This window comes from Nicotiana sylvestris, chromosome 1 (genome assembly GCF_000393655.2).
Source record: "Nicotiana sylvestris chromosome 1, ASM39365v2, whole genome shotgun sequence".
Classification (NCBI taxonomy): Eukaryota; Viridiplantae; Streptophyta; class Magnoliopsida; order Solanales; family Solanaceae; genus Nicotiana; species Nicotiana sylvestris.
The window spans coordinates 146801600-146813267 of NC_091057.1; the positions used below are offsets into that span (position 1 = coordinate 146801600).

At 35.2% G+C, this 11668-nt stretch overlaps 1 protein-coding gene across 1 annotated transcript; it reads right to left on the reverse strand.

The window, feature by feature from the left end:
- Window positions 1-749: 749 nt before the first annotated feature.
- Window positions 750-11464, reverse strand: LOC104213570 (uncharacterized). The gene is made up of 3 exons (XM_009763102.2): window positions 10706-11464; window positions 3598-3798; window positions 750-1345 (listed from the first exon to the last, which is right to left on the reverse strand). Exons 1-3 carry the CDS (start codon window positions 11189-11191, stop codon window positions 1052-1054), a joined length of 981 nt encoding a protein of 326 aa, XP_009761404.1. The 5' UTR covers window positions 11192-11464; the 3' UTR covers window positions 750-1051.
- Window positions 11465-11668: the final 204 nt, after the last annotated feature.

Sequence of the window (11668 nt, forward strand, 5' to 3'; positions counted from 1 at the left end):
GTTAGTTTAATAGTTAAATTTTACTATCTCTTTTATTCTCTATTAATTGTACTTGTAGACTTATTAGTCTTGATTTTCGTTAACTAACTATTTTATAAATCCACCAGCACGACCACTGTTAGGTTTCTTCGAAGTTCCTAAATAAAGGAGCTTCTGATTAAAGGCTTCATCCTCTTCAACTTCCACTCGCATTCACGAATAAGGCGCCCAATGAAATTCTTGAACTATTAATCCTGTCTTTATTAGGATTTAAAATAGAGAATTTAAAGTATAATTATTAACTTCAATTTGAAATTTAAAGTTGAAAAATACATTTGGCAAGTATTTTAAGTGAAATAATTGGGTTACAAACCATCCCTTCAGACATGTATTGATGTTCTTTCCCCTTGAATAGATTGCAAGTTTTGGTTTTTTTTGATGGTCTAGTTGACCAGTTATCTAAGATAAATTAGACGAACATACTAGCAAATAAAACTAGGAACTACAGTCTAGTTTCATAATCACAATAAGTTTACAAAATCTATCAAAGTTCAGCATGGTTGACGTACGAAAAGCAAAAGTGAGTCCTTTTGTCATTAAGTCTTAATCCTCAGGAAGCTTTCATCCTTTTCTTACCACTCACTTTTTTTAAAAAAAAAAAATTAATTTTAAAATTTAATATATATATATATATATATATGTCCCAAACTTGAAAAATTGGAAGATTTAGGGAAAATGGGATTATTAACCATTACTAAATAGCAAAAAAATAGAAGAAAGCAATTAACAGGCAGATCAATATTCCAAAATCCAAGATCACACACTCACTGTGGATGCGGGAATAACTGCAACTTGTGGCTGATTAGGTGTTCAAAGAAAACAAACTTCTTTTCCCGGAGGGTTCGGATGGCAATATTTACATCAAAATTATAACAGAGCTTCAGATTTTTCACCGTCTACTCGAAGCTAAAGGAACTTGACTATGTTCAGATATCAAGTTTACGTCTATTTGCAGTTCTTGAAAACCACGAGGGAATCCACTTAGTCTTAATGTCCAATCACTGCTCTGAAATCAGTTAGATGAACAGTCCTTGGCCCAGTGACCAGGCTTACCACACTTAAAACAAGTGCTTGAATTCGGGTACTTTACCCCTCCATCAGCAGCAGAGTGTTGAGAAGACAACTGAGGACAATCTTTTGCCCAGTGCCCAGCATTGCCACATTTGAAACAGGAAGAAGGGACTGAATTGTGGATTTTGTTGCTTAAGCCATCCATGTTTGGATAAGTTTGAGAGATGTTAGATGAATTTGAGAAGCTAGCATTGGTCGTGTTGTCGTTACACCATTTGAAGAACCCACAACTTCCCTAAGAGCAGTAAACAACACATTAACAGCCACAAATACAACGATCAAACTATGAGAACTATTACCCTATAGCCCTATAGTAGTCATTAGTATCTAGATTGTTGTTTGCTTTATGGCATGACGGGTTCATCAAGTATGGTTAACTACTTGCACAGCAAAAAGGTCTATTTTCATAACTAAATCTTCAGCACTTTAACTAAGATATTGATTCTAGAAATACTTTATTCAATAAAATCTGGATTGTGTTATAACATTGCAACTTATTTTCATTAAACACCAATTTCATGTATCCTTCACCCACAAGATAGCACTTCTCAGTTATAAGCAATTGACAGCTTACATCCTTCCAGGAAGTAGCAAAATACCAAGGGCCTTCAGCCACAAAGCTAGGCTTCATATGACAGCTTATAAGAAGAGAAGGGGAAAAATGAACAAAAGATATTAATTCCCTTACTCCGAGATATGCTAATGGTTTACTTCATATAGTTGTTTACTACGTAGAGTTGGTACTTGAATACAGTAGCGATAGATCTCATGCCCATCAATCTTCTAGATTATTCTGAAAGTACCCATGCCTAAATGCATCTCTATTGGTTTATGCACTAAATCTCAGAATCTCTACTACCCAGGCCAGGTTAGATGTAATGGCTGCACATTGTTCCATTTCAATTTTGCAGACTTGTACTTAATGAACATAACAAGATAGGCAAGACAGAAAAAAATATAAACAGAACAAGTCATGACTGTCATGACCAACAAGTGGCTTTTCATTAAAATGAGACTGTTTTCAAGTTGCTACGACAGCTATAGACAATATGCTCCCGACTGAGTAGATGAGATTAGGTCTTCCAACATAACAGTATCAGACATAAACTGATGAGTTTTTATTTGTCTGCTAGATTTTGATGGAGAAGCCAAGAAGACTAATTGGAACGTGCCTATAGATTATAGCCCAGCTATGTTAGAATTGGCATGGCAACATGTCATTCATATTTTAGTTATTTATATGGTAAGGCTTAAGACGTTAGTCTGTGTACATATCATTGTGTATATTAAAATTTGTATAAAACAATTTGATTAACAGATTAGAATCATGAATGCCTCTAAGGGGACAAAATGTATCTGTGGCATGACAGGAAATACCCTATTGTGAATCGAGGCCAATGACAATGAAATCTCACTAATCAGGATGCTTTTGCAATCCTATATATACCCCTTAATTACCGATTCTGATAGCAATTCTTTATCTGTACTGTGCCAAGCATAGCGAATCCCCTGAGGAGCATATTAACTTGTCTGTTACAGAACTTAACCTGGAAATTGACCACTGACGACAACCGTAGTGTACTCTTTTGCAGCCCATACATGTATCCCACTGAGATTCTTAGATCATGCTACACACCATCACAGCTTGAGGTAGGGTTTATACCCAATTCAAAGAATAGGGTAAGAGAGCCTACAGCCTTGAATGATGCAACAGATATCAGGGCAAAAACATAAAGAAGACTTGAACCCTTGAAACCTAAAGCCCGGAGGCAATGTTCCTCTAAGACCTGAAAGGATGAAACCATGAAATATGGAAAGGCTAGAACCTTATGGAACCTCACGACAATAAAATGTACCCACTTGTCTAGATGAAAACCTAATTGTCTGACAGGGGAATGTGCGGATAACATAGTCCTTAGGTTTACCACATATGCCCTCAAGGTTCCAGCTAGTCCGTCGATCCATTCCAAGCAACAATGCTAATTGATTTAATGTCATTTTATAACTTACCTCAAGGATATAAACTAACTTACTGACCTAACTATCATATCATCCCAACCTCTATGATATTTTGCTATTCATGCTTATAACCCACCAACTTTGAGGTCAAGATGCATCTATAGCTCAAGCAAGTATGCTACACTCTCTCATACTTTCCAGGTCTTACCCTGAGCAAAATTAAGCTTCATAAATGACAGATAACACTAATATGAATGTCACTGGATATTTGGAGTTAATTTGAGATTGTACTTTCTGTTTGACAACAAAAATTGATAGTTTAATACAGAAATTAGGGGCAGCACATCGACGGAAGGCCAAAAAATTTTCCCCATCAGCACGATTTCTTTTGCAATCAAATGAGCCTACATTACACGTGCACACAACCAGGCATTGTGAAGCATTTCAAGTACTTAGACATTAAATCCCATTAAGCTGTGCAGCAGACTAGTAAAACAGAAAAAGGAATAGATCAAGCTGATATTAAACCTGATTAGAAGGACAACGGTAGAACTGCTGACCGATATTTTTTCCTGTTTTGGCTGTCAGAACTAGGCATGTGCCAGAACCACATGGACATGAAATTTCCGGGAACGAGGAACTAACAGAGTAACTAGGGCCTCGGGTAGTTGCAGTATTGGTAACAGAAGGTTGGTCACACCACTCAAAGAATCCACAACCACCATTCTCCTGAGAAAGTATTAAAATTCAGATTACAATAGAAATATACACAGTACTCTAAATCCGGATACTCAAATTTTAACACTCAAAAATGCTTACGAAAAACCTTTTAGGTCAGTAATGGAATAAATTGTTCATGTTATGGATATAGTAGATATGCCCTAGATCCAATCTCATAGTTGATGATTTTAACATATTTTTGAGAACATTAATCGATATAAAAAATATATGGCATTCTTTTATCATAGTTATTATAAATTGTTTGATTAATTTGATAAGGTCATTGATTAAATTTTGAGACTTGTCATCGTGATAGAGATTATGATAATGAGAGCAAAGTCTCTTACAATTTAATCTAAATTTGTTCTTGATCGTAGGATTATTAATTTGGACATTAGTAATCCGGTTAGATCAATATTTATGTGATCGTCTTTATGGGATAAAGATTAGTATATTTCATTAACTAAATCACATAGATAGATGATGCATATAGAGACATGATCATTGAACCGACTCATTGGATAATTCCTAATGGTTAGGATTACCATAAACTGTCAATAGGATATTCTTTTGAAGAATGTGATGTAAGAATTTCCTTTGACCTGAGATCGTCATAGTAATTGACAAGTTATTTGTTGTGCTTTAATACTAGACACCTATAGCCCTAGGGCGATAGTTGAAAGGATATTGGGTACGATTGAATACTTGTAGAATTAGTGATTGATCAAGATGAAATCTGTCAACTCTTGGTAATGAGTTTAAGCTCCATGTTGTCATGAATTATAAACGACCAAATTAACCAAAGGGCAATTGAATGAAAGAAGAAAAGAGTTTCTTAGGTCATTCAATGGTCGATTATATTTGACATGAACACATAGTTGGTCGCCTATTAGGATTTGATAGTTGAACCATATCCTAAGGTGATCCAGAGCTATAAGGACAGAAGGAATTACTACATTATTTTTCTACTGGTTCTTGAAAGTAAATTGTATACTTTATGATATCCGGTCGTTATGGATTGAAAGAATTATTCAATTTTACACTAGACGCCTGGGCCACCCTGAGGAGTATAAAATTTAATAAGTTTTTTGCTATCATAATGGTTGAACTCAACTATGCCAATAGGATCAACCTGACTACCACGAGACTATTTGACATAGAGCTATTTAAGAAAATTGTATGGGGATACAATTGGTAAGAGTACCTACCTTTAAAATATATGTGAGAAACGACTTGACTTCCAAGGGGCTCATACATATTGTTAAAGGATTCCTTTACTCCACTAACAGAAATAAAGATTTTGTAAACTATAATGAGGGTAAATAGTTTAAAATAATTAGTGGAAATATCATTTAGATAAAGTCCATGTCTTTATGGTATATGCAAATATGTTCTTATATTATTGCCTTTTCTTTTCTATATTTTAGATTTCTTAATATGTCTGTTATATCACTGCGTGAAATACTTGAGACCAACAAGTTGGTAGGACCAAACTTTGATGACTGGTATAGAAATTTGAGAATTGTTCTCATACATGAAAAGCTCATTGATGTAATCGATAAGCCTGTAAAGATAATCCCACCAGAGAATGATGTTCAAGGCACTAAGGTTTATCAGAAATACTTGGAAGAATGTCTTGCTATTAAACACATCATTCTCGCTTCTATGAGTTTTGAACTCCAGAGGAAACATTAGAATATAGATCCAACTGCAATCATTGAATATCTTAAGAAGATGGTTGATACACAGTTGGACATTGAAAACTCTCCAGTTGGATCCCTTGTGAATCATATGATTGTTCTTACCGAAAAATATGAGAAGTTGGGGTACAAGCTTGGTGAAGAGATTTCTGAAGATTTGATCTTGCAGTCAGTATATGATGCTAAATGTTTTCACTGTAAGAAGAAAGGGCATTGGAAGAGAAACTGTAAGGAGTATCTTGCAACTCTAAAGGACAAGAAACAAGGTGAGACATTAATGAAAAATATTTTCAAGGTTTCTTTAGCTACTACTAATTCTTCACCGTGGGTATTAGATATTGGCAGTGGTTATAACATCTGCAATATGTTGTAAGGGTTTAAGATAAGTAGGAAACTAAAGAAAGGAGAAGTTAATCTACAAGTTGGAAATGGTGCAGAATTTGCAACCGTAGCTATAGGATCAATTTATTTAATATGCCTACGGGCAAAGTACTTATGTTGGATGATTGTTATTACGTTCCTAAATTTGTTTCGAACATAATTTCAGCTTCTATGTTAGACAAACGTGGTTTCTGCATTATTATAGGCAATGGTATTTGCTTTATAATTATGATAATAATTTATATGTGAATGGCTATCTCCAACATGATGTTTATGTCTTACCTAATGTGAATGCTAATTGGATTATGCATGTTTCAAGTCTTAAGAGGAAAAGAGATGATCATATAAATCATACATACCTTTGGCATTGTAGGCTTAGTCATATTGGAGAGAAAAGAATTAACAAATTGTACAAGGAAGGGTACCTTGACAAGTATGATTTTGAATCACATCCAACTTGTGAATCTTGTCTCAAAGGAAAAATGACCGAATCTCCATTTACTGGAAGTGGAGAAAGAGCTTCTGAATTATTGGGACTAATTCATACAGATGTTTGTGGGCCGATGAAAATTCAAGCTAGAGGTGGATATTCTTACTTCATCACCTTCACTGATGATATGTCAAGATATGGATTTGCATATCTTATGAAACACAAGTCTGAATCTTTTGAAATGTTCAAAAGGTTCTGTAGTGAAGTTGAGAAGCAGACTGGTAAAAGTATCAAAGTACTAAGGTCTGATAGAGGTGGAGAATATCTTAGTGAAGATTTTACCAGATATCTCAAAGAGAATGGGATTCTCTCACAGTGGACACCTCCAAGAACACCACAACACAATGGTGTGTCTGAAAGGAAAAATCAAACCTTATTAGATATGGTGAGATCTACGATGGGGTTCACTGATCTTCCAATAAATTTATGGGGATATGCTTTGGAAGCAGCAACATACTTACTTAATAAAGTTCCCACTAAGTCAGTCTCTACGACACCATATGAGATATGGAAAGGATGTAAGCCAAACCTTAAACATATTAAAGTTTGGGGTTGTCCAGCTTATGTTAAGAGACTACGGTCTGATAAACTTGACTCAAGATCTGATAAGTGTATGTTCATTGGGTATCCCAAGGAAACAATGAGATATTATTTTTATCACCCTTCTGACTATAAAGTGTTTGTGGCCAGAGGAGTAACCTTTTTGGAAAGGGGATTTCTTTTAGAAGGAAATTATAATGGAGAAATAGAACTTGATGAAGTTCAAGAAACTAATGAATCAACACAATATAAATATCATGAGACCCAAGTTGAAGAACCTTTATTGGATGTTTTGAAGTTGCCAAGGAATTGCCATCTTCAACGGTTGAAGTTCAAGAACAGGTTAATGAACCAGTTCCAAACCAAATTGAACAATAACCAAATCCAGCACAAGGTGAACAAGTTGTACAAGTACCTCTTAGAAGGTCTACACGAGAACGTCATGTACCAATTAGATTAAATCTAATGGTACAAGATGATGTATCAAATGAGGTTGATCATAATGATGATGACCCTAAGACCTATGAAGAGGCTATACAAAGTTCTGATTATGAGAAATGGCAAAAGGCAATGGAATCCGAAATGGAATCCATGAAGGAAAATAAAGTATGGACTTTAGTTGAACCTTCAAAGGATATAAAACTGATAAGTTGTAAATGGGTTTCTAAGAAAAAGATTAGAGCAGACAGAAAGGTGGAGACCTACAAAGCCCGTCTTGTTGCCAAGGGATATCGTCAGAAAGAAGGAGTCGACTATGACGAGAATTTCTCTCCCGTGGCAATGCTCAAATCAATTCGGATTTTGCTTGCTATAGCAGCATACTATGATTATGAAATATGGCAAATGGATGTGAAAACAGCTTTCCTTAATAGTGAGCTAGAAGAGAATGTGTACATGACATAACCTGAAGGTTTCACATCTTCGTCTGATCATAATAAAATTTGTAAGCTACAAAAATCCATTTATGGACTAAAGCAAGCTTCTCGAAGTTGGAATATTCGCTTTCACAAGACAATTGAAAAGTTCAATTTTGTTAGATGCGAAGAAGAACCTTGTGTGTACAAAAGGTTAGTGGGAGCACAATTATATTCTTAGTGTTGTGTGTTGATAATATATTGCTCATAGGGAATGACATACCGGCATTGCAAAGTACCAAGATTTGGCTATCTGAATAGTTCTCCATGAAAGACTTGGGAAAAACAGCTTATATGTTAGGAATAAAAATATATAGAGATAGATCTAGGAAGATGTTTTTCCCAGTCTTTGTACATTGATACCATCTTAAAGAGGTATAACATGGATAATTCCAAAAGAGGCTATCTACCGATAGGCGCTGGAATTACTCTCAATAGGGAGGATTGTCCTAAAACACCTGAAGAGAGAGAACACATGAGTAGGATCCCATACGCTAGTGCAGTGGGAGCTATCATGTATACCATGACATGTACACATCCTGATGTGGCTTATGCACTTGGAGTGACTAGCCGATATCAAGCAAATCATGGTGAGGAACATTGGAAGGTGGTGAAGACCATTTTTAAGTACTTAAGAAGGACTAAAGACCAATTCCTCATCTATGGGGATTCTGAGTTTGAAGGTTATACTGATGCAAGTTTCTCTTCCGATAGAGATGATAGCAAATCTATTTCTGGTTATGTATTCACCTTAAATGGTGGTGCGGTAAGTTGGAAAAGTTTCAAATAAGCTACAGTAGTTGATTCAGTGACTGAAGCAGAATATATAGCAGCTAGTGAAGCTGCTAAGGAAGTTGTATGGATGAAAAAGTTCTTAACTAAACTTGGTGTGGTTCCTTCTATAGAAGGTACAATTCCATTGTTGTGTGACAACACTGGAGCCATTGCTCAAGCAAAAGAACTAAAATCACACCAAAAATCCAAACACGTTCTGCCAAGGGATCACTTGATAAGAGAAATCATTGGACGTGGAGACGTTTAGATTCAAAAGGTTGATGGAAAGGAAAATGCTCCATACCCATTCACTAAAGCTCTTGGTGCAAAGGAGTTTGACAAGCGCAAGTGAAAATTGGGAATGAAGTACAAGAGCGATTGGCTCTAGTGCAAGTGGGAGATTGTTACGGATATAGTAGATATGCTCTAGATCCAATCTTATAGTTGATGATTTGAACCCATTTTTGTGAATGTTATTCGATAAAAAAAATATATGGCATTCTTTTATCATAGTTATTATTAATTGTTTGATTAATTTGATAAGGTCCTTGATTAAATTTTGAGATTTGTCATCGTGATAGAGATCATGATAATGAGAGCAAAGTCTCTTACAATTTAATCTAAATTTGTTCTTGATCGTAGGATTATTAATTTGGACATTAGTAATCCGGTTAGATCAATATTTATGTGATCGTCTTTATGGGATAAAGATTAGTTGATCTCATTAACTAAATCACATAGATAGATGCTGCATATAGAGATATGATCATTGAACCGACTCATTTGATAATTCCTAATGGCTAGAATTACCATAAACTGTCAATAGGATATTCTTTTTGAAGAATGTGATGTAAGAATTTCCTTTGACCTGAGATCGTCATAGTAATTGACAAGTTATTTGTTGTGCTTTAATACTAGACACCTATAGCCCTAGGGCGATAGTTGAAAGGATATTGGGTACGATTGAATACTTGTAGAATTAGTGATTGATCAAGATGGAATCTGTCAACTCTTGGTAATGAGTTTAAGCTCCATGTTGTCATGAATTATAAACGACCAAATTAACCAAAGGGCAATTGAATGAAAGAAGAAAAAGGTTTCTTAGGTCATTCAATGGTCGATTATATTTGACATGAACACATAGTTGGTCGCCTATTAGGATTTGACAGTTGAACCATATCCTAGGGTGATCCAGAGCTATAAGGACAGAAGGAATTACTACATTATTCTTCTACTGGTTCTTGAGAGTAAATTGTATACTTCATGCTATCCGGTCGTTAAGGAGTGTTGCTAGACGCCACCCTTGATTAGTATATTGATGTGATCAATTTACTACCGACTTAGTATTGAACCTATGGGGTCGCACACTAACGAGTGTTCTGATCTTTGCTAAAGGGTTAATTACTTTATTATTTGATAAGTAAATTAAAGAATTTAATTAGTCAAATAAATTTAGTTATTAGTCCAAATGAAATATTATTATATTCTTTGCTAGCACAGAGATTATAATTAATATTGTGAACGGATTGAAGTTTTCTATTTGGAAGAGAAAATTAAATTATATCTCTTGGTTGAAATATATATGTGATATATATAATATAAAATAATATTAATTTATATAAAGGTTATATATATAATATTAGTTAATTTACCAATTTGGAATTGGAAAGGTAAAGTCCACAAAGGACGTATAAATTGAATCCAACATTAATTTGGATTCACGAGAATCCAACTTTGACAATGGTTCGGCAGTCACGTTTTCGTTAAGATGTGATTTCCAATTTTCCATAAAATTTGATTGAAGTTTATTTTTGGAATAAACTTTTACCTTAAGAAAATTATTACCTCACCCAAATAGGAAAAGGGTATATAGGTGATGCTACATAAAGGGTGATGGAGAAAATTTGCCGTATTGTTAATTCTTGAGAAGAAAAATCACTTTGTGAAAGTGCAACACAAGCCAAGAGAGAAAATACAATTACAAGAAAAGTGTTTATTGTTCTTCTAACATTGAGTTGAGATTTTTGAGAAAAATTTCAACACAATATTTCGTTCAATTAAGGTACTATACAAATAGAAGCATGAAATTTTTGTACGCTATGTTGAAATGATAATACCTGTCTGATAGGGCATTTGTAGAACTTACGGCCACGATTCTTCTCAGTATTAGCAGTAAGCACAAGGCAATTACCTAATCCACATGCACATTTCTTATCAGGAAAGCTCGTGGAATCATCATTCGGTGGATTAACATCGCAATCCCGAGCCCAGTGACCTAATTTCCCGCACTTAAAGCACGAACCAGCAGCAGCATCGGAACTAGGCAAATAATTGCTATGTGCTTTGTAGCTGTTGTTAATCGGAGTAGGGAGAGCATTAGTCGGTCCTTTTTGTTGGAATACGACGCTTTTGCTCCCTTTCAGAGCCGCGATATAAGCTCCTTCTTCCACACTGATCGTGTTATTGGTGGTGACGTTGTGCTTCGCGGTGGTGGTTAGGGCGGCAGAGATCCGGCGACGCTTGGCGGCGGTGGCGGTGGAAAGAGCTTCAGCTTCTGCTGCGGCTACCTGAGCTAGGAATTCTTCGTCTTCAAATTCCGCCATCTCTCTCTTCCTCTCACTCTTCGACAGCAGATTTTGCGTAGTTTGCGAATTTCAAACTTTTTGGCCTCTCGCTTCTACATTTTCCCGCCAAGTTTTCCTTTTGTTTTTGTTTCTCTTTTTCTTTTTTCTTCTTCTTGGATGTGAACTGCACTTTCAACAATATTGCGCATTTAACCTTTTAATTTGTCAGTCTTAACACATTTAGTCCAATCACAAACAACATCACAATTCACATCATACAATTCCTGTGATTTGCACTTGCAAGTTAACAAAGATTTTACTCGCCAATTTCCTTATATTGATAGTGTTTGATTAGCTAAAGAGTTTAAACAGGTAATTTGACTTTGTTATTAGTGGCAGTTAATTTGACGTGGAAATTCACGTCAAAGTTAAAATTTAATACTCCATTCATTTTTTTTCTACTAGTCCACTATTGATATTGCACTCCTCTTGTATAATTATTAATTAAGAGTTTAT

Bases quoted from the DNA above. Each gene is read 5' to 3' on its own strand.
- LOC104213570 (XM_009763102.2), bottom strand. From the start codon at position 11,191: ATGGCGGAATTTGAAGACGAAGAATTCCTAGCTCAGGTAGCCGCAGCA. The intron at 3,799-10,705 runs GTATTATCATTT...ATACTTTCTCAG, and splicing joins ACAAATGCCCTATCAGACAG to GAGAATGGTGGTTGTGGATT. The intron at 1,346-3,597 runs GTTTAATATCAG...TACTGCTCTTAG, and splicing joins ACCGTTGTCCTTCTAATCAG to GGAAGTTGTGGGTTCTTCAA.